This window comes from Miscanthus floridulus, chromosome 8 (assembly GCF_019320115.1).
Source record: "Miscanthus floridulus cultivar M001 chromosome 8, ASM1932011v1, whole genome shotgun sequence".
Taxonomy (NCBI): Eukaryota; Viridiplantae; Streptophyta; class Magnoliopsida; order Poales; family Poaceae; genus Miscanthus; species Miscanthus floridulus.
Window position 1 is genome coordinate 198,742,660 of NC_089587.1, and position 27,329 is coordinate 198,769,988.

General features: G+C 42.1%; 4 protein-coding genes across 4 annotated transcripts; all 4 read right to left on the reverse strand.

The window, feature by feature from the left end:
• Positions 1 to 572: 572 nt before the first annotated feature.
• LOC136474525 (putative glycerol-3-phosphate transporter 1) lies at positions 573 to 5,524 on the reverse strand. The gene is made up of 5 exons (XM_066472095.1): positions 5,386 to 5,524; positions 3,249 to 3,545; positions 2,764 to 3,191; positions 1,997 to 2,305; positions 573 to 1,470 (listed from the first exon to the last, which is right to left on the reverse strand). Exons 2-5 carry the CDS (start codon positions 3,426 to 3,428, stop codon positions 912 to 914), a joined length of 1,476 nt encoding a protein of 491 aa, XP_066328192.1. The 5' UTR covers positions 3,429 to 3,545; positions 5,386 to 5,524; the 3' UTR covers positions 573 to 911.
• On the reverse strand, positions 3,871 to 4,864 carry LOC136470473 (uncharacterized). The gene is made up of 2 exons (XM_066468309.1): positions 4,087 to 4,864; positions 3,871 to 3,950 (listed from the first exon to the last, which is right to left on the reverse strand). Exons 1-2 carry the CDS (start codon positions 4,862 to 4,864, stop codon positions 3,871 to 3,873), a joined length of 858 nt encoding a protein of 285 aa, XP_066324406.1.
• A 2,640-nt stretch (positions 5,525 to 8,164) lies between the features above and the next one.
• Positions 8,165 to 9,193, reverse strand: LOC136470474 (BEACH domain-containing protein C2-like). Its single transcript, XM_066468310.1, has one exon. It carries the CDS (start codon positions 9,191 to 9,193, stop codon positions 8,165 to 8,167), a length of 1,029 nt encoding a protein of 342 aa, XP_066324407.1.
• On the reverse strand, positions 9,063 to 27,025 carry LOC136477889 (BEACH domain-containing protein C2-like). Its single transcript, XM_066476146.1, is given in 31 exon segments — positions 9,063 to 9,215; positions 9,513 to 9,879; positions 10,599 to 10,712; positions 10,789 to 10,885; positions 12,136 to 12,256; positions 12,333 to 12,393; positions 12,522 to 12,671; positions 12,883 to 12,999; positions 13,106 to 13,192; positions 13,278 to 13,346; positions 13,432 to 13,488; positions 13,566 to 13,649; positions 13,745 to 13,814; positions 14,018 to 14,166; positions 14,512 to 14,967; positions 15,176 to 15,319; positions 15,403 to 15,951; positions 16,477 to 16,671; positions 17,669 to 17,753; positions 18,380 to 18,999; positions 19,671 to 20,003; positions 20,930 to 21,011; positions 21,280 to 21,356; positions 21,528 to 21,641; positions 21,780 to 21,884; positions 22,275 to 22,379; positions 22,382 to 22,411; positions 22,713 to 23,387; positions 23,907 to 24,284; positions 24,286 to 24,695; positions 25,095 to 27,025. Coding segments are annotated over 31 exon segments (7,593 nt in total). The 5' UTR covers positions 26,767 to 27,025; the 3' UTR covers positions 9,063 to 9,195.
• Positions 27,026 to 27,329: the final 304 nt, after the last annotated feature.

Below are 27,329 nucleotides of genomic sequence, written 5' to 3' on the forward strand. Positions count from 1 at the left end.
TAAATTTATGTAAAAGTTATAGAGACAAAAGAGATCTATAACTCTGTAATTTGTAACTTTTTATTTAAAATTTGATACATGAAAGAATAATATAATACTCAAATGGAGATTTAAATTTTTGTATCAATTTTTTGTGTTAAAACGACCTCAAATAAAAGATTATAGACTACAAAGTTGTAGATCTATTTTTTCTCTACAACTACAACTCGTTCCTATAAATTTTATCTTCATCCCATTTCATATGTAAAATTTATGATTTTTTAGATGAGCAGAAAGAGAAAAAGAGATTCCGCCAATTCAGCTAGCGGTAAGTACTTCCCACCTGTTCAATCGGCTGTAGGTAGTACAGTTTTGCAAACTTTTGATTTTGACAAATATTTATGCAAAACAATTTTAAAATATAGAAATAAAAAAAATCCAAATCCGAGCCTACATTATACGGATACCAGCTCAAGGGAGCGAGCTTCAGCGAGTTCCTGTGACTGATGCCGCGTACGGCAGCAAATTAATACAACACATAGTTTCCAAAATAAAGAAGAAAAAAAAGAACGTTACAGATGGCAAATCTGCCGGTGAACCGCCTCCTGTCTCCTGTACTGCACGGTGACCAGCAGTGAAATAGTAACCAAATTCTGAGCATTTATAACCGTATGAAAAATGGAAAAACAAAAACCAAAGACACGTTTTCAAACTCTATTATGATACATTTACCAACATCCAAATTCCACTTCAATCACTGATTCACTGTTGCGTCCATATTGCCATGTACAGCTTCAATCTTCTTTTCTCATTTTAACATGGACCACCAGCTCAGGTCTGATATTTGAGGGCTTAACCAATTTCTTCAGTGTCATCACCTCACACAACAATCTCCAGAAAGGCACAAGCAGATTTGTTATACCCACTCCATCTTAAGCTCCCCCCTCGGAGGACACTGGCAGATCATTTGGCGCTGCCGCTGACCACCAGGATTCTAGTTTTGCAGAGACCTCAGCCATGACTAGCGTTGACAACAGCAGGCCTGCAATGAGCGCAGCAACCATCAGCATTGTGAAGACTGCAGTCCAGCTCTTAGCAGAGATGTAGCCTGTCAGAAGAGGGCCAATTGCCGTGCCAGCTGAGCCTGTCCCATCTATGATCGCTGTCACAGTGGCCAAGGCCCGGGAGTTGCCTCTCAGGGAGCTATGTGTTCCGAGGTATGCAGAGACCGCGGTGGTTATGAGTGCGTAAGGGCCATTCACAAGCATGCCGGTGATGAACATTAGGGTGATGTTCCAGTAAAGCGAGATGCTCCCGAATACACCGTATAAGAAGAGCGCTGGTATCCCAGAAAATGTGAAACTTGCTGCTGTCAGTGCCCGAGCATCCAAACGGTCTGAGATGTGGCCAGCAAGAATGCCGCCTATAACACCGCCTAAATCAAACAGCGTTGATAGGACTACAGCAGTCGAGTCTGTTCTCCACCAACAGCTGGGAGGAAGAAAAAGGATGGTAAGCAGTCAGTTAATATATACAACAAAATTGAATCTGGTTGTTGAATTTGAACGCTTGTAATGTGCCGGTAGTAATAATCACAATCACCACAGATTAGGATACTAAGATGATCATGTAACACTGCCTTTTCTTTTAACAGCTTTCTAACCACAAACTCCGCAGACACCTTACTCTGCCAGGAGCAACATAGTAACCTTGGACTTCTACCGCTACCAGTCATGGTGCCAGTGAGACAATGCAATTAATAAAATTACATAGTGAACAACAATTTGTAGACATAAATATGGGAATGGGTCGTTTAGATTTTGGCCAGATCCAAGCCAAAAATGTACCACGTCAATGCTTCAGTCAACAAGCACTAGACCAGTGATGAAATGTACGTTGTATAATGCCTACTATCAGTTTGGTCACTGCTATGTGCTATGTCATGTCCCGTTCTCTCTCTTCAAACGTCAAGGCCACTGTTCCCTAAAATCCTACTGCATCACTAATCATATCACACATGATCTTTGTGACAAGAAAATGAAAGACAAATACAGACAGACAGAGAAATGTGTAGGCGACTAGCTTGCAGAAAAACAGACAGAGAGCAAATGGCACAACTCCAGGAATTCTGAATGCCTCAATGAATCCCACTGCCTTTTCTGCCACTTCTGTGTGTCCTTCCAATAAAGGGGTCCCTATTTCATTCTTACCTGAATCCTTGAAATTATCATCCTCAGCTCCAATTGACTCAGGGCTAGCAGGCAAGAACAGAAACATTATAAGCCCAACTAATGCAATAATAGCACCAGGAATAACAAATGACCAGCTGTGGGGGTATGACCCCCATTACCCACAGGATCAGACATGGGCCGCACCATCAGAGGTGGCCTAGCCCACAAGATCAAGGTGTGCGGCGCACGGCACTGGTCGGCGTGCACCGCAAGGCTACAAGAAGATGTTATTTATTAGATATTGTATAATACCAAATATGATATTTTTCTGGTAACTCTACCCCTCCAGAGCATATAAGGAGGGGCAGGGGTCCCCTAGTCGACATCCCCATACGGATCCTAGGCTTAGCCTAAGGCATCTGATCATACGCAATACAACCCACCGAAAGACACATGACGTAGGGTATTACACCAAGTCGGCGGCCTGAACCTGTCTAATCGCTGTCTCTTACGTTCTGTGCCACCGTCCGGTTCCCTCACGCGCACCTCCACCGATTCATCTACTACCATGGACATACCCCTCGATAAACTGCCGGACGTATTTCGTCGACACCAGCCCCACCCAAACTTCAGCAGAGCAGCTGCTATCAGAGATCCTGATATGTTCCCTACAGAAGTATGAGCATTCCAAATTCCCATGATGAGCCCTCTCTTTCTCTTGCCAAACCAATTACCAACAACTGCTACCACTGAGGGCAACCCAGTTGACTGAAAAAGGCCAGCAATTAACTGAATACCCAAGAAATAGTAGAAGCTGTGTACATTGAGCCAGTATCCAGCTCCAAAAGCAGCTGTGAAAAAACCAGTTCCTATCATTCCAATGGTCAGGAGAACCCTCAGATCCACTCGATCACCAATATGGCCAACAAAGAACATCCCAATTGCATAAATTGCTAGAAATGCCAAATCAATATCCCCAAGCAGTGCAGTGCCATCTCTGGAATCAAATGGTGCCCAGCCACCATAGAGCACCACGTAATTCTCAGCCGTATACAATTTATCAACATCCAAGCACCTAGGACAGTGCAAAAAGCCTACATTTGATGTCTTAGGATAAAGAACACCCTTAACAACACTCATGGTTTTCCTTGCTGCACGGTAGCTAGCATAAGAAAAGAATGTCAATATCAAGACAAGGGCCTGGCATGACCTGAGGGACAGAGGACTCCCCTGGGCACACTCAAAAAGATGAATCCCAGGAGGCTTTGCTCTATGCATTGTACCACTTTGTTTAGTTGGAACGCATGTGCGATGCAGAACTCAGCTTCTCTGCAATGCTAGAGCCTGGAAGAGACCTGGCCAGTAACATCCTACTGCCATTTGAGTACATGCCATCTATAAAGAACAAGGACACAGAACATCAGAATTCCTGTAGTAATTCGGTACTATTTTGTAAGGAAAGTGCATGAAGAAATTCAAAAGGCAACTTTCGTATTTACAAATTTATAATTTATAACACGAGAAGACAGTTTGCCACATGCAAGGTAAATTGTACGGTGACACGAAGCAAACGTTTCGGGCGACAGAAGCTTAGTTGGTAGGGCCGAAGCCAGGAATAACAGTGGAAAGAATCGCACTCCCCTCGAATTGGGGAGAGTGGAGGCGAAGCAGCCTTAGCCTTCAGCCGGTGCCCATGAGGCCATGACGGTAGATCAGAGCTCTAGCCAGTGATGAAATGTAAGTTGCTGAGCGCCTCCCCGAGAAATGCTTGCACCCTGTCAACTCCTTGTACTACCAGTTCTGAGGATTAAAAAAAAGGGTTAATTGGATGTATGCCATTATAACTTCTTCGTTTCTGGAGAACGCCATTACTATTCGCCTATTTTGAAGCATGTCATTATAATTCTTCGTTTCCCACAAAAATAACACTGAATACGTATGGACACAGCCTGGGCCCAGCTGCAGGCGTATACGAAGACGTATACTTCATCTCCCCTGTCACTGACACGTGGGCCCCGCATGTCATCTTCTTCTTCCTCTCCTCGTCTCTCTCTCTCCATCCCGACGCGGCCACAGCGGGCGCTGTCGGCTGCGGCAGCGGCGGGCTTGCGGGCGAGCCGACGAGCCGCTGTCGTGACCCCGCGCGCCGCTGCTCGGCGTGCTGTTGCTGCGGGCTTGCTGCTGCTGCTCGGCGTGCTGCTGGCCTTCCCCGGCGGCGGGCGCCTCCTCCTCCATGGCCGGCGTCCGGCGGACCTCCTCCTCCATGGATACGGCGCCGGTTGGGCTTCACGAGTACCTCCATGGCTGGCGCCCGACACACCTCCTCCTCCATGAATCTGGCGCAGGTCGAGCTTCACAAGTGCCTCCATGGACGGCGCGACGGCGGGCTCCCGGTCCCTGGCTCCGGCAGTCGTGGCCCCGTCCCTGCGCGCTGCAGCGACCCCGTCCCGACGAGATCCAACAAGCGCGACCCCATCCCCATGCCCGCGAGCTCCAGCAGGCGCGGTCCCAACCCTGTCCCCGCGAGCTCCACCAGGCACGGCCCCTTCCCCGCCCCCAGCCCAGTCCGGCGCGCTGCTGCTCGCCCGCTTGCTCGCCCGCGGCGCTGCTCGGCGTGCTGCTGCTGCTCGCGGGCTGCTGGCGTGCTGCTGCTGCTCGCCATGGCCGTGGCCGCGTCGGAATGGAGAGGGAGAGGAGGAAGAAGAAGATGACATGTGGGGCCCGCGTGTCAGTGACAGGGTGATGAAGTATACGTCTTCGTATACGCTGCAGCTGGGCCCAAGCCGTGTCCATACGTATTCTGTGGCATATTTGTGGGAAACAAAGAATTATAATGACATGCTTCAAAATAGACGAATAGTAATGACGTTCTTCAGAAACGAAGAAGTTATAATGGCATAGCCAATTAACCCTAAAAAAAAACTCCTTGTACAGTTCACCCTTATGCCTGTATACAGTTGGGATGGAATAGACGATGGGCAAAGCCTGTTCTTAATTAGTGGGGAGGAAACTTTTGGACCCGCTAAATTGCAGGAAATCCTTTTGAACCCCGAAGTGGTTTTGAATCGCAGATCAATCAATTAATTTGAATCGTCCTTTTAAAAGGCAAATTTCCCTGTACTTGTAACCAAATGACAGGACTAGTCTCATTATCTCATCAGAACTACCAACACCTCTACACATGTAAACAAAACCTACCACTTACAACGGAAGGAGAATAAACCCCAACGGTTACCTCGATGAGATGCGATTCTGTCGGACTCCGGAACAGCAATGCGGAGCGCAGCTTTCGTAACGCCGCGGCTACGGCAGCGGCCAGTAGATTGTTGGGCGAGGAGGCCTGAGTCTGAAGCCTGAACTTGTTCTGACGGGTGTCTCTCCTCGCCTTCTTGTGCCTCCCAGGGTTTTGCTTGCTGGGCCCTGCCATCGCCTTCCCTTTCTAGAGGCAACCGGTTTGTTCTAGCAGCTCATGATAATTGGCTGTGCCAGACACGGCACCACACACGTGTTGGCTTCTTTTGTGAACTTGTACGTAAGTGACAATTTTTTTTTTTTTTTACGGTCAACGGGGAGTTTTAGGAAGCACTTCGGCTGTTGCCGTATTCTAAGCAGTTCAGACAGCGTAAGATCCTACGTTTCAGCCCTGGCCGGTTCTAGCCATTTCGAATCTATTACACCATATGTCGGCGACTTGCTTTCTCTTTGTTGGAAGTCTGAACCTCCATTCTTCAGCAGCAGTCTTGCATTTCGTTATGAGCTGATCAACCGAAGTTGATTCTTGTCTGAAGACCTTTGCGTTCCTGGTCTTCCAGAGTTGCCAGCAACCCAACGCAATGAAGGCCGAGAACTCTTCAGTGGGTATTCCTCCATTCGTTGATATGGTATGCAGAGATTGAGTTGTGAGCTGCAGCATCTGCGGTAGCTGAAGCCTCTGCCAGAACATAGTCGCAATGTGGCAGCCGTTGATGATGTGCTCAGGTGTTTCATCTTGCTCGTTACATACCTCACATGTTTTATCAACCAGTATTCTCTTTTTATGTAGCACCGATCGTGCATGAATTCTTCCTTGAAGTAGAAGCCACATGAAAAGCTGCACTCTAGGTGGCGCATGGTTGCCCCAGACAAAATTGGCCCTTGGATCATCAGGTTGTTTGTAAATAGCAGTTTGTAAGTGACAAATTTCACTAAAACACGGGCTGAGGCTCTGGGGTAGATCTCGTTGACTGTGAAAAGATTCACAAATACCCTTCACTACACAGTACTCTCTCTCAGTCGTGGTGTTAACAGCCAAAATTATCCAAAGTGTACAACAGAGTCCGTTATCATGTTTCTATCGTCGATACGATCAAAAAGCATACCTGCATCATCTCATTTAGATTTCGAATAAATAAAATAGTTTTTCGGGGACCGACCTAGCTGAAACCAGTCTGACCAGTCCGGTTTTCCAACTTTGTCAAATGGAAGAATGGGTTCACCATAGTATTGGTCTCGTCAAGATTATCAAAAAATATATATAGATCGTCTCGTACGAAGTCCGGATGAATTAATTATGATTTTTTAAAGATTTTTTCCCAAACCCGCAGAAACTAGACATACGAGTTTTGGAACCAAGACCAGTTTTGACAGGCCAATTTCAGATCTAAATTGCGTTTTACCATATTTTGCAAGGGTTTTTGACCCCTTATAGGATATAAGACCACCATCTCCTTATATAAATATAAGGGGCACGACTGATTAAGGTGCTCAACACACACAATCGATAAAAAAACCAATCTACTATCTATCAGTTACCCTCTTTTCTCATCTATACTTCTTGTTCTTCGTCGTTGCTGATGGATCAACGATGACGAAGCTCTAGAATGGTTAGGCCGGCTAGGCTAGCACGCTCCGATAGGGTTCCTCCCAGATGTGTTGGGTTTCAGGTTAAGGGACCTCGTTGACGTGTCTTGCGTATCGCGCTCACGACGAAACTCCCCCGGCGACGTGTCTTACATATTGCGCTCATTGCTGGAGACACTAGGTTCATGTGCAAGCGTCGCCTGACTTTAAGTCAACTAGATCCTACATCGAGCGATCTAGTTCCTTATTGATATCGGGAACTAATTAAGTGTCAATAAATGGTACAAATCTGCCTCACCTTTTGCCCTTTTGGTTTTGGGGAGCAATTGCTCCTTTTTAGAAGTCACGGCCACAGGTCTTTCATCTGGTTCTCGGAATACACTGACACTTTACAAACGATCATTGATGTATGTGACGAGGGGCAATCATGCGCACGTCATCGGCGCCCTTTCTGGATGATGACTACGTGGCTAATCTACATTTGAACAATGGATTGCGTGTCTAAGTTGTGTGCAAAGGAAAGCGAATCAATTTCTTGGACGAAACTCTGTACGTACACAGATGCAGATGCAGTGACAACAAGCTAACAAATCTTTGCGTGCCGGCTCCTGTTGCACACAGCTAAGTAGCTAACAACAAGCTAACGCGACTTGTACGAGGCGCTAGCAATAATTACATTCGGGTTGCTGCTTCTAACAAATCTTTTGGCCGCTACACAGACGGGTGTCATGGGTCGTATCCTGTTCGCCGCGTGGCAGGTTTCACTACGACTACATGGAGGATGTCAACGAGGTCCCTGTACTGGAGAGCTAAGTCCCTTCTGTACCAGCAGCACAACGCAAAGCAGGGGTTAACGTTGCAGCTCTTCTCCTTTCTTCTACATGTTTCCCATTTCAGGTTCCAGTCCGTATTACAGCACGATCCATTGGAGACTCTACGTACAGCAGCGCCATGCTCACGGCAAGAGAAGCCCGTCGCCTACGTGCATCATCTGAACTGTCTTCTTCGAGCTCACTGCAACATCAAGGAGACTAATCAGATAAGGTACGTTAGAGATAATAACATGTTATGCTCATTCCGAGTGCCAGTGCCAAACCTGTCAGTTGGGCCGTGAAGGTAGCTAGCGCTGATCTCCATTACATTTTCCAACCAGGTACCACGGAGCTAGTGATAACCTATAGTGCACTTGGGGTACTTGGAGCCGGACCCGTGTAGACTATTAGCTGCTTATCAGCTGTCGAAACCAGTAGGGTGGTGTTTTCTTGGTCTAGAGCGAGTGCCGTGACGTCCTGCCCTTCTTCCAGCTTCAGCGTATGGATTACCTGGCAGTATATACCTAACTGCTTAGAATTTTGCATTGGTAAAATCAGAGGTAACAATACATAGCAAAAGCCAAAAAAGTTGTGCTCAGTGTTCACCTCAAGTTTGTATAGATCAAGGAAGCAGATAGAGGGAGGGTCAACAGATAGCCTGGTCTCATTTGATTCTTGTACATCCTCATCACTATTGGGCTTGTCAAGATCATAATCATCTTCTAGAGCATTACTGCAGTCATGATTGTCAGTGCTAGCTGAACAAGTTCCCATTGCAGCAAACTGTCCATCTGTAGAAATCTCAATGCAACTGACTCGTGAAGATAAAGGAGACACAGCCGCGGTAGCAATAGGGATTCCGTTAACAGTGAAGGTGGACAATCTTTTCTCAGATTCATTCCAAATCAATACAATTCCTTGAGAAGACAAGCATATGGAATGGGCTTCTGGCACATCGAGCTTCTTTATTAGCCGACCTGTCCTCAAGGAATGTAATAGGACACCAGACACACTCGAAGATGAACCAACAAGCCCCAAATCAGAACTAACAGAACAGCAGGTTACTTCTCCAAGATGTCCTCTTAGTACATGCATAGGACCTTCAATTCGCCGCCTCCTGTAGGTTTCTAGAGTTTTGCTTGGACTATTATCACTGCTACTGCTACTACCAGTGGCTAGAGGACTAGTAGGTGCTGTCGGTGTAGATGGTGGAGGTTCTGGAGCATTTTTCTTATGTGCAGAACCCACCTGACGTATCCTCCAAAGTATAACTGTTGTGTCACGAGACCCTGTAACAAGATAATTACTGTCTGCAGACAGTGCGAGGCAGGTCACAGGAGCAAGATGCCCAAATGCAGTTTCGATAGTCCTTGCTCCATCCGGAGAGATCATCTTTACAGAGTTATCTGCATGCCTGCCTATAGTAAAAGAAAATAAGGATACCAGGAACAGCTTACCACAATAGTTCTTAGAATTGTAGGACAGACAGCTAAAACAATATGATAAGACAAAATCATGTAGCATCCTATTTAGGAACCAATTAGAAAACTAATTGTTTGAAACCATAACATTAGGTTTCAACTTGAGAGAATTATGAGGGTTCCATAGGAAACAAAAAAAGAGTAAAATATGTACCAAAGAGAATGACGAAAGCCAGTTTTTCAGCAAGTAGCATTGAAGGAAAAAAGTTGACGTGCAATGAAATAATTACCAGTTATAACTTCTTTGTCACATGTAACAGCAACAGCTGATGAATTTTGTACTGCAGATGCAGCAAATGCTACAGCTCGTGGAAACTGATAGTCTTCTGCAGAACCTGAAGATCCTTTAAATATGCGAAATATTGCACCACCACTAGAATTTATGGCATTTTTTCCGTGATGAAAGAGGAAAGGCGCCCCTAGGCCATCTGGGGTATTTGGCTGCCAATGGTGCAATGCCACATGTGCTGTGGGAACATTAGAATCTATGACTACAAGACAATCATTGGATACAAGCATCATGCTAGCAGGAACATTGCAGTGCTCTGGACTTGGAAGCACATAAGGTCTAACTTCACTTGGGTTCCGGAATATTGTCTACACAGAAGAAGAAAAAACGGAGAGGCAGTAAGTTCACCATGAAATACCATGGTGCTAAAAAGTAATTGGTTGCTGTTTAATGCAAAAATACAATGGTGCCTGTGAGCTAAGCGGTCATACTTGTCATTCAACCATCATTAGTATTGAGATTGCATGAAGGACTAGGAGTAGTCACATTTAATTAGAATTCTAAAGAACATCTAATAAATTCTGTCAACTTATCATATGCCCTGGAGGCAAAAATGGAGATGGATGTAACATACTATGAAAGTGAACTCTGAATGTGCTATTCTGTCCCTTGAATAAGAAATTACTACCTCTGTTCCAAATTACAATTCACTTTGGCTTTGTCCTAAAGTCAAACTTCTCTAACTTTGACCAAGTCTATAGGAAAATGCATCAAAATATATACATTAGCAAATTAGTTACATTAAAATTTGCATGAAATATATCATGATACAGTAGTTATTTGAATTTGTAGATGCCAATACATTTTTCTAAAAATTGGTCAAAGTCAGAGAAGTTTGACTTAGGACAAATCTAAGGTGAACTATAATTTGAAATGGAGGGAATAATAATAAATCAGCAAATATGAGTCTAAATGATCCATTTTTTCATATCTATCTGGTATAGTAATAGTATATGCACAAGTATGTTTACCAAATAATGGACTTCTTTTCTTGCGAAACATGGAAATGATACTTGAAATTTTTTACCTGCAATTGTAATATTTCTGTTAACGGCCTTCTTCTTATGTGTGGAACTGTCAGCAGTTGAGATGGTGTCTGTCCAAAATAACATATTTGATTTTGTACACCTCGCCGTTGCACCTTCAGCATTTTCAAAAAAGATGAAAATTTTGTATAGTTTCACCAAATCTGAAAAGGCGAAATGCATAATACTTACTGGATCGGTGATTTTATCAATGTCCACCATCCCATCATATGTAACGTGTGGGAAGATATTGTTGGCTACCACTGCTTCTTTACCTCTTTGTTTATATCTGAACAAGTATTCAATGACAAAGTGGTGTATCATATAGATGCGGAGAAAGATGACATCAACACAAGCCTCTTAAAGGACAGTCAATGAATATTTTCTTCCTGTTAGTTCTTATAAAGCGAACAGTCTAAACATAGAAATCATATTCCAAGGATCTATTTATCATAATAGAAAGTAAAAGGACAGACATTAAAGCAGCTTAAGTGGTATTTGGAAACTATCCTTAAACATGGTAAAATTATCTAGACCAATCCTAGTAAAAAAGCATCAGGCACGATGATTGAATTAGTGATTTAAAGAAGGCAGGCTGGCAGTGGATATGAATGATATTGCAAAAATTAAAATTTAGATAAATGAGTGAGTAGAAGGCAAATGTAATTACATGTGGAAACATAATAACTCATAGGTTTAGAAGATGGATAAATGATATGGGGGTCTCTGAAATTCCTCTACATGGTCGTAAATATACATGGACCAGCTCCTTCACTAATGCTTCCCCTACACTTGTTCGGTTGGACAGAATGTTCTGTATACTGGATTGGGAAGAGCAGTTTCCAGGTTGTCTCCTACAGTGTGCTGCTTCTAATGATTCAGACCACTGTCCCCTGATCCTTGGGCTGCAGGATATCATTGACTGCAAGAAAAGATTTCATTTCGAAGCTTTCTGGCCCTCTCTATATGGCTTTCTAGATGTGGTGAAGGATGCTTGGGACACTGTACAGCCTAGGAACTGTCCACTTGATACTCTTGCTTTGAAACTTAAGGCAACTGCTAGAGAGTTACAGAGTTGGAGTCAGAAGAAGTTTGGACACTTCAAGTCCCAATTGCTTCTGGCAAAAGAAATCGTCCACCAACTTGATATTGCTCAAGAAAGCAGGCTTCTTCAACCTAATGAATTATGGCTACGTAATAATCTCAAGAAGCATTCACTGGCGCTAGCATCCCTGCTGAGAACAATATCAAGACTCAGGTCCAGGATAAATTGGCTAAAGGATGGGGATGCCAACACGAGGCTATTTCACCAACATGCAAGATATAGGAAAAAGAAGAATTTTATCCCCAAATTGCATGTAGGATAAATTGGCTAAAGGATGGGGTCGTCTTTTTGTCTTTCTTAACCGGTAATCCAGTGTCCATGTAGTGGTGGGTGTGTGTGTGGGATTCGGGTCTATGTTTGACTCTCTTTTCTTCTATTAATACAATGATACGCAGCTTTCCTACGTGTTCGAGAAAAATAAATAACTAACATACCCAAATATTAGATCGATCCATTCATGCAAACACGTGGAGACATGATCACTCTCGAGAGCTTTCCGATGCATATGTATAAAATCAACAGCATTTTCAGCCCACGGAGGCAGTGCTACAGAGCCTGCAATAATACTCAAAACATTAAGGGTTTCAGTTTCACTGCCATCTGTATCTATACGGAAAGAAATGAGACTCACCTAGTCTTCCACTTGAGTTTACATTAGTAAATACCTCAGGAAGGTAAAACATCTCTGGAACCTAGAAAGATACCCACATAATCAGATTCCTGTAGAAGATTCCAAATAGACTTCTGAACCAAACAATGCAGAATGCACAGTAACCAGTGGAAAATACATCCAAGAAGCACATGTTTCACCAAAACTTACTAGCTCTTTTACATCATTCATGCCCTCAAGAACACTGTTCCATGTTCCGGCGATATCAGAGAATGCACAATCATCATGATCAAACTTCGCACCTTGCAGCTGAGCATAGAGGATACTAAAAGGTTCTATCCTGGCAAGATAATACAATACCTGCAATAGTTATAATACTAATTTTCAATATCTTTACAATGAAGCAATACTTCAAAAAGAATCATATACACAAGTATGCCAATCAACTAAAGAATGGTTTATTACTGAAGAGCAGTGAAAGGCTTAACAATATCTTAGTCCCAACTCCGAACAAAAGGCACAAACAAACCACAATCAAACACGAAAGCATAGACATATAAGAAAGATGTACCGTGCCAGGATTGGAATAATGTGAACCGTAGTGAAATTTTGGGATGATTGGATCCTTAAGACTAGAGTAATGGTCTTGGAATTTCTTCAACCGTGCAGGATTTAGTGCACCAATTGGCTGCATAGGAAATTATCAAGTATACAAGTGAAGCAAATGGAAACACAGGACATGGTATTATTACATGGAGAACACAGACTATAAAGGAAAGGGGTACAAGATTTACCTTTGAAAGATCTCGGTATGTGGACGGACTTTCCAAATCCAAGGTTTTGGACTTGTAATCTGCTATTACCCATGGAAAAACAGGATACTGCAGAAAAAGATATTGAACATAAAGAATAGTAGCAAAAATTATTACATTTTGGACTGAGAATCATGTAGTAAAAAAAAGATGCCTGGGTAATGTCGTTGTAAGTGCGGCCAGCGAGAGTGTTCAGTTCCATCAAATATTCAAAATTGCTAATCTGCACAAGCAAAGTATACTCAGATCTTGATATCTAACACAAAAGGATGTGCTGCTGCAGAAATGAAATTATTGTGTTCATGTACCTCCCATTTAGCCCAGCGCTCCATCAACTGTGTCTGCTTGAAGATTTGCTCAGGTCTCTAAAAAGAACATATCAGATTAGTGGCTCTGAAAGGACAAGAAACCTCCTGGTTTCAGAACTCCACTGAGCACTTACTTGGGTAGCAAGGAAAATGTCGTTCAAATAAGGAGGTTTGGTGTGAACAATGGCCCGATAAGCATGTGTACGTGATCCTATATCCTAGATAAAGTTCAGATACAATTCCAAAAAGGTTATTCACCTATAACATGCATGAGGTTCAAACAAGTTGGATTAGAGTCTCATAAAGGATGTACCTCGAAATCAAATAAAAAGTTTGACCTGTCTACCATAAATAATTCCAAAGCGCTTTGGCGTAGTAGATATCTGCAGTAATTCATTTAAATCAGTGTGACACAAAGAGAGCTAAGCGGTTAGTGTTAACTACTTAACTCTATAATGTAGAAATATATGAGCAGGTAACAGATGATCTAAAAACTAAAAACATTTCCATTAACTAAATCTTTTCCTTAGAAAATCATAACCTAACAAGTTCCAATATGTACCAGACGGTAAAAAGAACCATTTACCTTCTACTATAAATCTGATGAAGTGAAGATAGGAACCAGCTCCGATCTCTATCTTGCTGATCATATTGGCCACTAGTGGATACAATATCATCCATGTAACTGTCACTCATATGCTCATCAACTATGAAGTTAATCCTCTTTGATGTGACCTGAGAAAAAGATTACAAACTAGGGTTTAAGATATCCATTAGCATATTGAATTAGGAGATGAAATGGATTAGTAGGACACAGAGCACAAGAGAAAGACTTGTGATAGTAGCTAAGCTCATTAGTGAGATTTGATTATCATGCTGTCAAAGTAAATAAAAATAACTGTATATATGCATAAGAGATTGGTTGTCATATGCTCGTGTTTATTTAAACTTCAGTTTTAATTAGATTTAGATGTCATTATCATTAATGATGAGAAGTAATGACACCAACCAGAAGTTTGTTTTAGTACTGACATACATGTAAACTATACAGTGAAAGTACGTACATTAGGACACACTTACTTGGAAGGTTCCTCGTACAACCTTCAATGGCTGAATCATCATTGAAGGAAGTTCAATAATAATTCGCTCATTATTAGTCTTGTAACCAGGTGTAACTACTGTGGATCGAACCAAGTTGCGAACACCAGAAAAGTCAGAACTTCTTGAATCTATTGATCCTGTAAAAACCTGATCAGGTGTTGATGAATCTGTCAGTTGATCATCCACACTGCTGCAGATATTCTCACTTTCTCTCTGTTGTTCATGTCCTTCATCTACTGTAATCAAAGAACTTATTCGAAGAACACTAAGTAAAGAGTCTCCATCTTCTGAGTGGCATGCGTCTGCACCATCACAAAGAAACTTCTGCTCCCCATAATTAACAGAAGCACCCAAGTGATTCAACCAATTGTAGTTCCTTTTCATAAATCTTCTCATTCTTAACGAACTTTCAGTTAAGTCTAACTTCCAGAAAATCTGTGTGACAGAAAAAAAAAGGAAAAAAGTCAGAGATAAGAAAACAGAATTCATGCATGTCATTTAGCTCTATGATGCAATTTTTTCCTGAATGAAAAAAAAAAAATTGGTTCAAGATTATCATAAAGCGGTCAGCAAGGAGAATTGTTTTTCATAATAATGTAGTATAACAGGGAAGTGTAAAGGAAACACAGAACTGTGACCATACACTATCAGGGCTACAGAGGAGTTCTCCAAAAGGTCCGTAGAGTCTACTTGTCTCTATCAAGCAATGAAGAAGATGTCGCCATGCCCGAAGTCCAATAGACATGCAACTGCGGTTTAATATTTCGACTTGTGTTCGCCTCTCCATCTGCATGCCCAAAAGTTGCCTCAATGATGCATAGCAATTTCTAAATATCAAGAGTGGATGTGTTCCATTCCATAACAACGTACCTCAACTCGCTGCAAATTACGTGCTAACGCGAAACTGGAAACAAGAAGTGCAACATATTTGTATGAAAGGGCAGAAAAATCTCTTCCTGAAACAGACTTTGAGTCAGCAGACTGCAGACACTCCATCCACGCAGCACCCATAGCTTCAGATATGTTCCACCTTTGGGCTCTCTCAATATCACCAGCAGACCTCCTCTGTCCTGAAGTAGCCATCGCTACAGCACTAAGACCCCTTCTTGAACCAATCTTAGAACTACGCTCAAGGTCACGAGCAGCAGCCAAGGCTGCAGCTTTTGCCGCTGCTTTGTTCTTTGGTGCTGATGTAGGCAAGCTTGGTGTAGTATCTATAGGCATCTGAAAACTTGAGAAAGTGTGCAATTTAGCTGCTCTACGCTCAAGCAATGAGGTGTCACGCCTGCGCAATTTATTGGTTGGTGGTGCTATTGTTTCTGTCCCAGAGGCACCAGCAGCAATCATGGCCAATGCCATTGCAACTGGTGGAGAGGCAAAAGCAGCAGCCCAGGCAGGTGATATCATTGCAACACCAACCTGAGATCAAAAAACATGAAACAAAAATATCACCATGAACAGATGGGCTTTTCAAGAAAAATAGTGGTGAGATCTTTATCCAATACAAAAACAAACTTTACATAAAAACAATGTTTTTATTAAAAGTAGCATGTAATAGTATCACCACTTAAATGTTTATGAAGACTTAGGCAAGCATCCCGTGAAATATTTCAGAAATAAAATACAGATAGCAATGCTGTGAGAACTGATAAGTAATAAGTCTGTAAAACACACAGTTTCAAGAACATGAAAATACAAGATAAACAAGTTGACCAGATTCAGAGTTTCCTTTGCAAAATTAGCTTTCTCAGAAAGCTCAGAGTTTCCTTTGCAAAATTAGTTGTTTTCAGAAAATTATATGATCCAAAAATAACGATTCTCCAAAATAACTTGCTAGAACTTCTAATATGCACTAGTACCAACAGTCACTGATACAATATGAGCACAAGCACCAGGCACCCTAAGTTGTCACCCTTGCATGAAATATAAAGTATTAACTTTTACCTCAACAGGTGAAGTGTCTGCTGCCGAAGCCCAATCATCAACAACTAGTGGATTTTGCACATCTGGAGATGTAAGCTCGTGTATACCAGCCAAAATAGAACGATATCTTTTCAGGACAGCTACAAATGGTGGCATGATCAATCCAACATAATTTTTCCTCACTGGTTTTCTGTCACTGCTTACAGCATGCCATAACTGTTATGATACATAAATTTCATGAGCAATGTGGGCTAAAGAAAACTTGTTCGACTACTGCTATAAACAACAAATATCAACAAACAGACAGTAGCAGAATATAATTCCATGAGTTTAAAAGGCCTAACACGGAAAACCTTACTTAGACATTCTAAAATGCAAGCTATGTTTTGATATCCTACAGTGCACGATATGATTATCATAGATCATAGAGGCGCTGAATAAGCATAGACAAACATTCTTCCTTAAAATCAAAGGAAGCTATAGTGACAAGTGAGAGTAGCATTAAACATCAATTTCAGATATACAACATATGTTTTTAGAGTTTAGAAACACAGTCCATGGTACATGCTGTGTATCAGGACAATTTGATTCATTCAAAAGAGAACAGACAAGAATAAAAAAATACAAGAGAGATTACGAGTGATAGTGATGTTCCTTATATTCTATGTTTCATACAAGACGAAAATAATTCTAAGGTTAACAGAAAAGGATGAACAAACAGCTTTTATGCAGGTCACATTGAAGCATTAAAACACTTTTATTGATTCGTCCAAAACAGAAAAGTAGCTTAATAACATACTCCCTCAATCCCGGAGTGATAAACGTATTTTGATTAGAGAAAAGTCAAACAACATAAATTTTGACCATTAATTTGTCTTACTATATGTTGACACTTGCTAAAGAACCAATATCATCTCAGAGGCACTTCGAATAGAAATCCATTGATACAAGTTTCATGGCCTAAACTTGTATATAATTTGAATAATTGGTCAAAGTTTGTAAAATTTGAATTTTCCCTGTATAAAATATGATTATCATTCCGGGACGGAGGGAGTATGATTCATGGCACTTTAAGAAAATAATTATGATTAGAAAAAAATGTGACATCATGTGCTGACTTCAATAAATTATTCAAGATGGAATGAGAGCACTGGAAACTGATATCTCATCAGATGGAGATCTATTATTCTACGACAATGATAAATAAACTTACCTCTGAATAAAGAATAGAAGAAGCAACCAGAACTCGTTGTCTCTTAGATTCAGAAACTGGCATATTAAGAATAGGGCCGAGCACTCTGTTAAAAGAGCAAGAACTCCAAACATAAGTGAATATATATATGGCTACAGAAAAAAAGAAAAAATATTTAATAAAAGGTAACTCCAGAATATGACTAAACACTGAGAATGAGTGGGTTGTGATGTATACAGAAGTATCAGCACTAGCACCGAAGCTCAGGAGCGAGGCCAGGAATAGATTAGGCCCCGGGCTGATCCAGCATTGATACATGTTCAACTGATCAAGTCCTTTTTAACCTTTGATTTTTGCACAATTTTTAGTGGATTCGATTGAGTTTTTGGCCTTGGACCAGCGCTGCAGCCAGTGTAGCCCACTAGCCCTGGCCCAGGCTCCGCCACTGCCAAAACTCGTTTTTCCTAAATGTTCGTAAACATCATGCAACATAGAAAATGGCATTGGAGACAGGTCCCCATGGACCACTTGTCAGCTTCACACTGGACTCTGTTTTCCAATTTTTATGAGGTGTTACTGAAACTCTCTTTATTGTTTTTTTTTTCATAAGAGTACCCTGTGAAGTAGGGACTTCGATAATTTGAATGAACAGCAGCAAATTACGACATCTACATCATATCTCTTTTCATGTACATTGATTATTGTGGCTACAAGATAGCGAATAGATTGTACCTCCACAAAAGTGCAGCTGGACGTTTTCTCATAGACGCACTGGAGTTACCATCAAGTCCCAGCATGCTTCCAGTTTGACAGCCTAATCCTTCTGAAATCACATTCTTCATGCTAATGTTCCTCATGAAAATGTCATCTTCCCCACTGTCATCCTCCCTCAATGAAACAAGGATCAACCGGAGCATGCAAAAAAATGGCTGATCACTATCTAACAACTGATTAAAGGCACCCATAACACCCATGCCAGGCCCAAATCCAACTCCACTATCAAGGCAACCACCAAGTCCAGAATCTAATAGAAGTGCCTGCAGCATCGCAACTGATTTCTTTACTAATGGAAGTTCAATCCAGTTTCCATCGGAGTCCTTCTCAAGAACGGACTTCCATGACACCCAACCACTCCCCCCACCACCAAACACACTAGATTTGGGAGGGATGCATACACCATACCACAATCGGGTTCTGTACTTCCACCCTTCTGAAAGATCCGAAATACAGCTCCCATAAGATACAAATGCATGCCTGACCGATCCATAAGGCTCAGCTGCTGCTGCTGCTGTTACACGTTCCATCACTTCAGCAGAAAGTTGCCCATTTGTATCTACCGTAGAAGCAAGAACCTGGATATTTTTTGACAAAGACAATAGCAATATAGTAAGATAACCTTCAAAAGAGAATACGAAGATTATTTCAAAAAAAAAAGAGAGAATACGAAGAGTAACCAAAAGTGAGTGAATGGCTACCATCTATTAATTAAAGTCATTGCTGCAGTAAACACAGTATTCTTTTGGATTACATTTATGCTTGTTGAGTTCCAAAACTCAGTGAAACAGAGCAGTCAATGGGCAACACAGAAAAAAATATAGACAACAAAAAAATCAATGATACTAAGAACAGTATACTACCATAAACATATCATAAGATAACCTACTAGCTACAGACATTCATATTAATCAAGAACCTACAAGCTGCAAACAGGGTTTTCGATTATAATGCAGCCTCTTCAGAAAGTTCATGTTTGGTTCCCGTAATGGCTAAGGGCCTTACTGATTACAAGGTTAAACAAATAGTATTGTTTATTGCTTCATGATAGGTTGTTCCTTGAAGTTGGACTTCAATCATCTATTATATATTCCCTAACCAATACCATAGTGCTTCTTACAAACTAAAAATATTTAGAATGACACCATCTCATCTTGCAAATTCACCAATACTCAGAAAATAGAAATAAGTTTGACATGTAATGATTTAACATGCTGAAACATTGGAAGGCCATTCTAGATATACATACATCAACTGGAAGACCACCAGCATCACTGGACAAAGACTGTCTTGAGCCCCCAGCTTCCAAATGCTCACTGCCAGTTCTACTCAATGAATTTGACCTACTGACAGCTGATGAAGCCATTGAAGCAGGTGAGGCAGCACTATCAACTAAACAGGTCATGAAAAATTGTTGACTACGTGACCTCAAATGATCTTCCACAAGCATCAGCAGAACAATTGCATTCTCAGCCAAAATTACTGAGACATTGGCAGCTTTCTCTGCATGTACTTTTGTTTCTTTAGGCACTAAACCCTCCACTGCAACACCAGCTGCAGCAGCAGCAATCCCTTCAGTTTGCTGTAAAGACAAATAGTAAAAAAAACATCATTGATGAACTGAGTTATTAATTTCATGATTTTAATTAACTTATGATACACCATTTGTTATGTCATAGTACTGAACTGTGAGACATCAAGAAGAGTGTAGGCCACTGCATTAAGAGTATATAACAAACATGATCTATAGTAATATCGTTTTTTTAGCGGAATCTCTAGTAATATCGTTGATGATGGAAATGCCACAACAATATATTACTACTGCGCTGACACACAATCATGCGCTGAAAGGAGTTAACAATACAGCTGTTACTATGTTCAATAGAGTGTCCATGTTAACTGAAAAAATTCAGGCTAGTCTTATGATATCAATTTAGTAACAAGCCCATGCTTATGTCCAGCCTAATTTGGTAATCCCAGGCTCCATCGTGAACAGAAGCTTACTCCAGTGAAGGATGATTTAGAATGTCTAAGAGGTTGTGTCATCTGCAACTGCTGCTTGATCCTAGCCGGTACAATTAACCTTTTTATCTTAATTGCATAAGCAGTGATCCTTCCATTTTATAACAAAAAAGGGCCAGCCTACAAGGTTGCAAGGGCTTACAAGGCTCAACTAATGTGTAACCTCTTGTACTAACTTCAAGAGTTAGCTTGTTTCACATATGTGCACAGCAAACTGGATGAGATACACCAACAAGATAAAACCTAGGAGGCTAGGACTATGCTTTATTATTTCCCAATTTTAACAGGATCCTACCAAAAAAGGAACAATAACTCTATACAGATTCATTAGATGAAAAAAAAGAAGAGTCAAAAAGGTAGGATCCAGCAACAGCAAAATATACCACCACAACCACACAAATTCCTTGGTGGAACACTACATATAAAATATAATAAATTTCAATTGCATGTATGAATATTCAATAACATTCGCAAAAGAAGTAACACCTGAACTTGAAGCTCCTGGGCAGAAAAATTAAGCAGACTACCCAGTAATCTCCTTTTGAAAATTGGTAATGATTCTTCGCGCCTTAAAAAGAACAAAATAGCACAAGATATCACTAAGGTGGTATTAGCATTACATATTTCTTAACAGAACAGGAATATGAAAATCAATAAAAAAGATATCAGCTTGAATTTGATCTCAGGGAAAAGTACATGTGTACTCTTGGGGGAGCAAAAAGAATGTGATAACCAATGAACCACAAAAACTACATGCCTAGAAGATTAAAGAAAAAGCGCAGGATGCAGAAACTACATAATTAACTGGAAAACTTGGTAAGCATCTTATTGTTTACCTAATTCTTTGGTCACCGGTGCTAGTTCCTCCAACCATTGAAAGCCATTCTGCACAATGTATTGTTGCCTCTACATCCTGAAATATTGCCACATTACAAAGGTATAAGGCTACAACAAAGTATCCATCTCAAATAAGAGTCTGGCGAATGAATGAGCAATCCCAAGCAGAAGACTACCGTAAAAAAGGAAGTTTGGATCCATAAAATATGTTACTTCTGAATAGAAACAAGATATCAAAATATCTCACCTTCCACCCATCTTTTTTTCGCATTGAATGCTGCAACACAACAAGTAGAAAATTGTGTACTAGGTCTTCAACCTCACATATGCTTATAGCATCTGAATCCTTGTTGTCCCCCATCTGCACACCAGTTTATACATCAGAATCTACAGAAGTGAACAGACAAAAATGGAGAAAGTAGAGAGTACATCTGTGAGCTCTTAAAGTATGACCATTACAAAAAAAAAACTTTAATTTTTCATCAAAGAAAAATATTACCTCATGATTAGAAATCAAAACTTCCAATATCCATTCTGGCCACTCGCTGATGGAAGTCATTGTACTTCTGTTCTTGGCGTGACTGCAAACCAAATATAGAAGATCCTGAAATAAGGTAGAAGGGCACCATGAGTGATCAAACAGGAGGAGGAATAAGGGATGCCATAAAAACATATTGATGTAAAAAAAGTACCATCAAGTTTTAATTAACAGAAGGCGAAATAACATATGCGTGATTTTTCTGTTGCACTTTGTGCATAACTCCCATCAAGGGGCATATGTGTTAGGAGTAGCTGTGATATTGATCTTAGTCTAGTGTAGTGTGACCCAAATAAAGATATCTGGTTTATAATGCGATAAAGAAACAAAGCTATACAAGCATATTACATGTAATAAAGTCAAGTTATTAATGTCAATAAAACATTAAATTCACAAAAAAAACATGCAGAAAAAATATTAAGACAGAATACAGTCTTAACAAATCAATAAATATACCTGAATAACACGAGCTTGGAATGACCTTGATGCATATGGAAGAGAACGAAGTAGGACTACCAAAAGTGGAGTGTGCTTAAAATGGTATCCAGAATCATGCAAATTTTTAGGTTATCTTTTGATGAAGAAACATTGATCTGCATTCAAGAACACAAACATAAATTTAGGAAGTCCGGAGCTAAAGCAGTTGCACTTAAAATTCATAGCGTGAATCGGAGTTAAATAACTGAATACTTATTAGTAATGGTGATGGAGTTAAATTCATACGTGAATATAGTTGCACTTAAAAGTCATGCTTTTTAAAAAAGGTTCTAGGATGTTTTACTTATTCAAGTATTCCAAGATAAGGAAAAAAGGCAATCATACAGACCCACTACTACAGTGCTCGTACATATCCTTTACACATAACTACATAATGCACCTGAAAAACACCCATACCACTGAAGAAATTAACGCCCTGTAGACATTTCTGGTCATAAGCCTCCTTGGGGCTGCTTGGAAAGCTTTCTGCAATGCAAAGAGCAGTAGAGATACTCTGTCTTCAAACATGGTATTTCCTTCTCCATTAGAGGTAGTCAGAAAACCACTTGGTAACTTCGGTCTTACAGCAAGCGAGGTAGAAGTCAGGTGGCCTGAAGCAACTAAAGCACCCAAAACATGGACTATCCCAACAAGAACTCCATCACCATTATCAATATTTTGCACATTGTCAGAGATATTTGGGACATCCATGCCACCCAAATTCTTTAGAAACTGACCCTTTAATAGGCACCATTTGCTAGTAGATTCAAGTCCAACTCCAGTTTCATGAGAGGTGGGTTCATGATGCTGCACTGATTGAATCTGATGATCCTGGCAGTTTGTTTCACCACTAGCATTTTTAAATTTTGAATCCTTATTGGTAAGCTTAGAAGATTCATTCCACGAAGCAGAATCATGTGACACATTACAGCTATGGACAATATTGTTATCACCAGATTTAGCTTCCCTCTGCAAAAGAACAAGTAATGCTTCTACTACTCCACGAGAAATGAAGGACTGAGCAAACGTGTTGGCTCTAGAAGTGTTCGGGTGCACAATCAATCTGTAGATGAGAAGCAATACCCTAGCAACCTGCCAATGTAGAACATTACTAAAATCATAAGAACCATATCTTACTTAACTTATACTTAAAGAATGTATACAATGTGATTAAGAGCATGGGCTCAGCGCACATCTCAAAAACTAAATGATAACACATTGTATATTGTCAAACCATAAATATCAAAAGGCTTTAGAAACAAATTATTTTTGCATCTGAAGGGCATATTGTAGATCAAAATCAGGCAAAGGTTCAATTAAGGCACCACAAATTCCTCCTTAGAACTTTATACTATTTACTAAGACAGCACGTCTGAGTGTGACGTACTCCAAATGTCTGAGACATGAAATGTGTGTATGAAACTATGAAGATCCAAAACTTGGGTGTGGGAGAACCAAGTATTTCCATGCGTAAACATCAAGACGAACATGAAAAGGTGTTGGCAAAACTTTCACAAGAGTAGTTTCTGCCTTTTTCTCGGATAAGAGTAATTTCTACCTTACATGTGGCAAGTAATATTGTGCTAGACTGCCAGTTCCAAGTGCAGTTACCTGGTTAGGTTGTGGGCAGTCAACAACAAATCCAACCAAACAACGAACATCATCAGAAGCCAATGTAGAAGGTGCTGCTCCTATCAACAGTTCAATAACAACCAAAAGCTCATCGACCAGAGCATTCACATTTCCTAAAGGTCTCTTGTTTCCAGTAAGTGTGAAGGTATCAATTGAATCTGCTTCATGAATTACCCAGTAACACCTTCTGCATCCATCAAGAAGCATTTGCAGTGCATTTGCATCACGCATGCAAGTAGATTCTGCAAAAACCATGTCTGCAAGTGAAGAGATAAGCTTTTTCTGCAAAATATAGTTGCATGAACTCCACATCTTCAGGTCCAACAGCAAAGTGCTAAAGAGCTGCACCTTTTGACCACTGATCGTTTCTTTGAGACTGACACAAAGATACAATTGCAGTAACAAGCTCTTCATCACTCAGTATCTCTTTCTTCCCACTTTCAAGTTTGGATAGTGTGTCCAATACGTAATGTAAAACTTGAGATAGAAGCTCTGGTCCATGAGTACGGTATAACTCTTCTTTATTTCCAGGATGTTGAACAGCCACAGAAATGATCCTAAAAATAGGAACAGAAAGAGACGCAGTAGCAAGAGACGATGACAAATCACCAAGTATAGGTTCCAGGTTATCCATCTTGACATTGCTCACAATCACTGGTAATAATGCCATTGGACCCCCATAAGCCAATGCCCATAAAGATTCAGCTGGACGCACACGATTAGAAATATGAACCATGCCAAGAACTTCTGCAGGTCTTCGGTGAGTACCTAAGATTCAACGTAAGGTACCATCAGTAGTAATACTTTTAAACCAGCCCAAGCACTTGTTTGTTATCATTGCACAACATATGTTTTGGCACCCATTAGAATACCCTGGTCATAAGGGGCTAACACCATGTTATTAAAACACCTTTTCTTTTAATTAACATGGGCATGATTAATGCAGGACTGTGGAAGAGAATTTTATTTACAGTGTGATAGGTAATAGCCCAAGAAAAATAATATGGTAAGCTCAGAATTTCAGAAACAATGCATCAGGATGACCAAGTAATAATCAAGCTCCCCAAAAATCAAAGAGTTCATGAGTCTCAACTATCATTTATCAGGATGGGCAATGAAAGCAACGTGAACATAAGAAAAGAAAAAAGGAACATCTTGAACACAGACCTGTTGAGCCAGAAGGTGAAGCATCAGAACAAAACCGGCCATTGAGCAGGATGGGATGATAAAGAAGATGTAAGCTTCCACCGATCTCAATATCAAGTGTATAACCATCCTCTGCAGTTTCCCTAATGTGGTTACTTGTAGCTTTCCAAGGAAAACCAGCGCCGTTGCCGAAGCTGGGAACTGCATCTCCTCCCCTGGAAGCCAGTCGACTCATTCTCTCTGGCCCAATAGGCTCGGTAAATATATAAATAGGTCCCATCTCTGCAAACAATGGACACTGCCGCCGCCGCCGCTGAAGGCCGGCGATAGTTGGTGATGGATTGGTCCCAATGCAACAAAAAGTCAGTGGTTTCACGATGCGTGGGGGCTCAAATGGACAGCTTTCATGAAGGTCCCCATCCACATACAACCGCAATTCATTGTCAGCCTTACCAAGCAAAGCTTGTTTGCTAGAGTGCTCCAGACCAACAAAGTACCAGCACCGTGGTTTGAATTCATAAGTGAAATGGAGAGAAGCCTTCTTCCCCTTCCCAGCCCCACTCTCCACAACTAGAAACTGGTCATTGAAATAGGCCTCAATACCATGGTTATCCGAAGTAAGGAAACTGAAAATCCTGGGCATGTGCTTTGTCCCTTCTCCTGCAAGCGTGCAGGCAGCAGCCGCTGCTGCTGAAGGTGATGACTTCCCAGATGCAGATGCTGCAGCGGCCGTAGCTGTGTCAAGTGAGGCTGAGAAGGACTCTACGTATATCCATGTGGCAAACCCAAAACCATTCGAGAATGGCCACCGGTTCTCCCCCGGGGCCAGCAAGCCGGAGCTCTCCCCGTCAAACTCGAAGGTCACCGCTGGACCTTTAGCCTCACTGCTAGCCACGGCGTTTTCCAACGCTATAGTCAGCGGCGTGGCCCACCGCGTGCCGAGCGCCTTCTTGATCAAAAGGAGCCAGGAATGCAAGTCCCTGACACTGACAGAGTGCCCACCCAACACCTGAATGCACTGCACAAGCGGCGTCCCGTCCCACTTGCTGCCCTGACCCATTCCGACGAACAGCTTCTCTGCGACGTCCAGGAGGACTGCGAGGAGGCCCGAAGCGGCGCACATGGTTCGGTTGCGTGTGCAGGCACTGAGAGTGGCAAGGAGGCCACGGGTCATGCGGGTGCGCGGCGACGGCTCGACGCCGAAGGGGAGGTATGGCACCAGCTCGGCCGCTATCGCTGCAGCTCGCGAACTGGACATGATGCTGGGTGGCAATCCGGTGGCCGCGCCGATGCCGTCGCCAGCGCCCTCGTCGAGTCCATCCACGCCGCCCATGGTGACCATCAGCACGTCCACGATGAAATGCGAGACCTCGCCATTCTCCTCGGAGACCATCTCACGGAGGCGGTCGACCCCGCCGCCCATGATCACCGCGTCCACGGCGCGCACCACCTCCTCGGGCACGTCCGACGGCACTACCGGTGCCAGGCGCCTCCGCAGCGGCGGGGAGGGATCCGAGGGGGCTGCCGGGGAACCGGCGCTCATCTCCGTGTCCGACACCTCCTCCTCTTCGACGGTGTACGCCTCCTCGTCGAAGGAGCCGAGCGATTCGTCGGCGAACCGCTCGTCGACGCCGTGCTCCCACGGCGCGGGCGGCGAGGCATCGGACATCTCGCCGGTGTCCTCCTCCCCCATCTCAAAAGCTTACTCCATAAAGTTTGAGAAAAATGTGAGGTATTTGAGAGTCACTGGAGAAATGAGGAAGGATCAACCACAATGGCGAAAAAAATTGGGGTTCTGGAGACGACGACGAAATTGGGGGGAAAATTATGCGATTCTTTTGGTCGAAAATTTTGCGATTTGGGTATGAGGCCGGTGAGAAACGGTCGGTGTTTTGGGGAAATGCTCGTCCGAGAATAATGGTGGTGGCGCGGTGCATGGCGTGGGAGTGGCGGAGGAAGAGAGAAAGAGGAAGCGGCCGAGCGGGGAAGGCGAAGAAATGGCGTCGCTGCGGGTGCGGGTTCACTGGTCGCGGCCACTTTTTAGCTAGAGATCTCTTTTAGCTAGGCCTGCCTGTCAGTGGTTTCTTGAATCTTGACGTGGCAGGATTAGCGAGCATTTTGGACTGCACCCCTCTGTGTAAGCATGTTTGTCTCCCCGCCCACAATGCTTTGGCCGTGCTACTGGACTGATATAAGTACTGTTTTCCTTTTTCGAAACAAATCAGAACAGTGTTTTAAGGGCATCTCCCAGAGGTG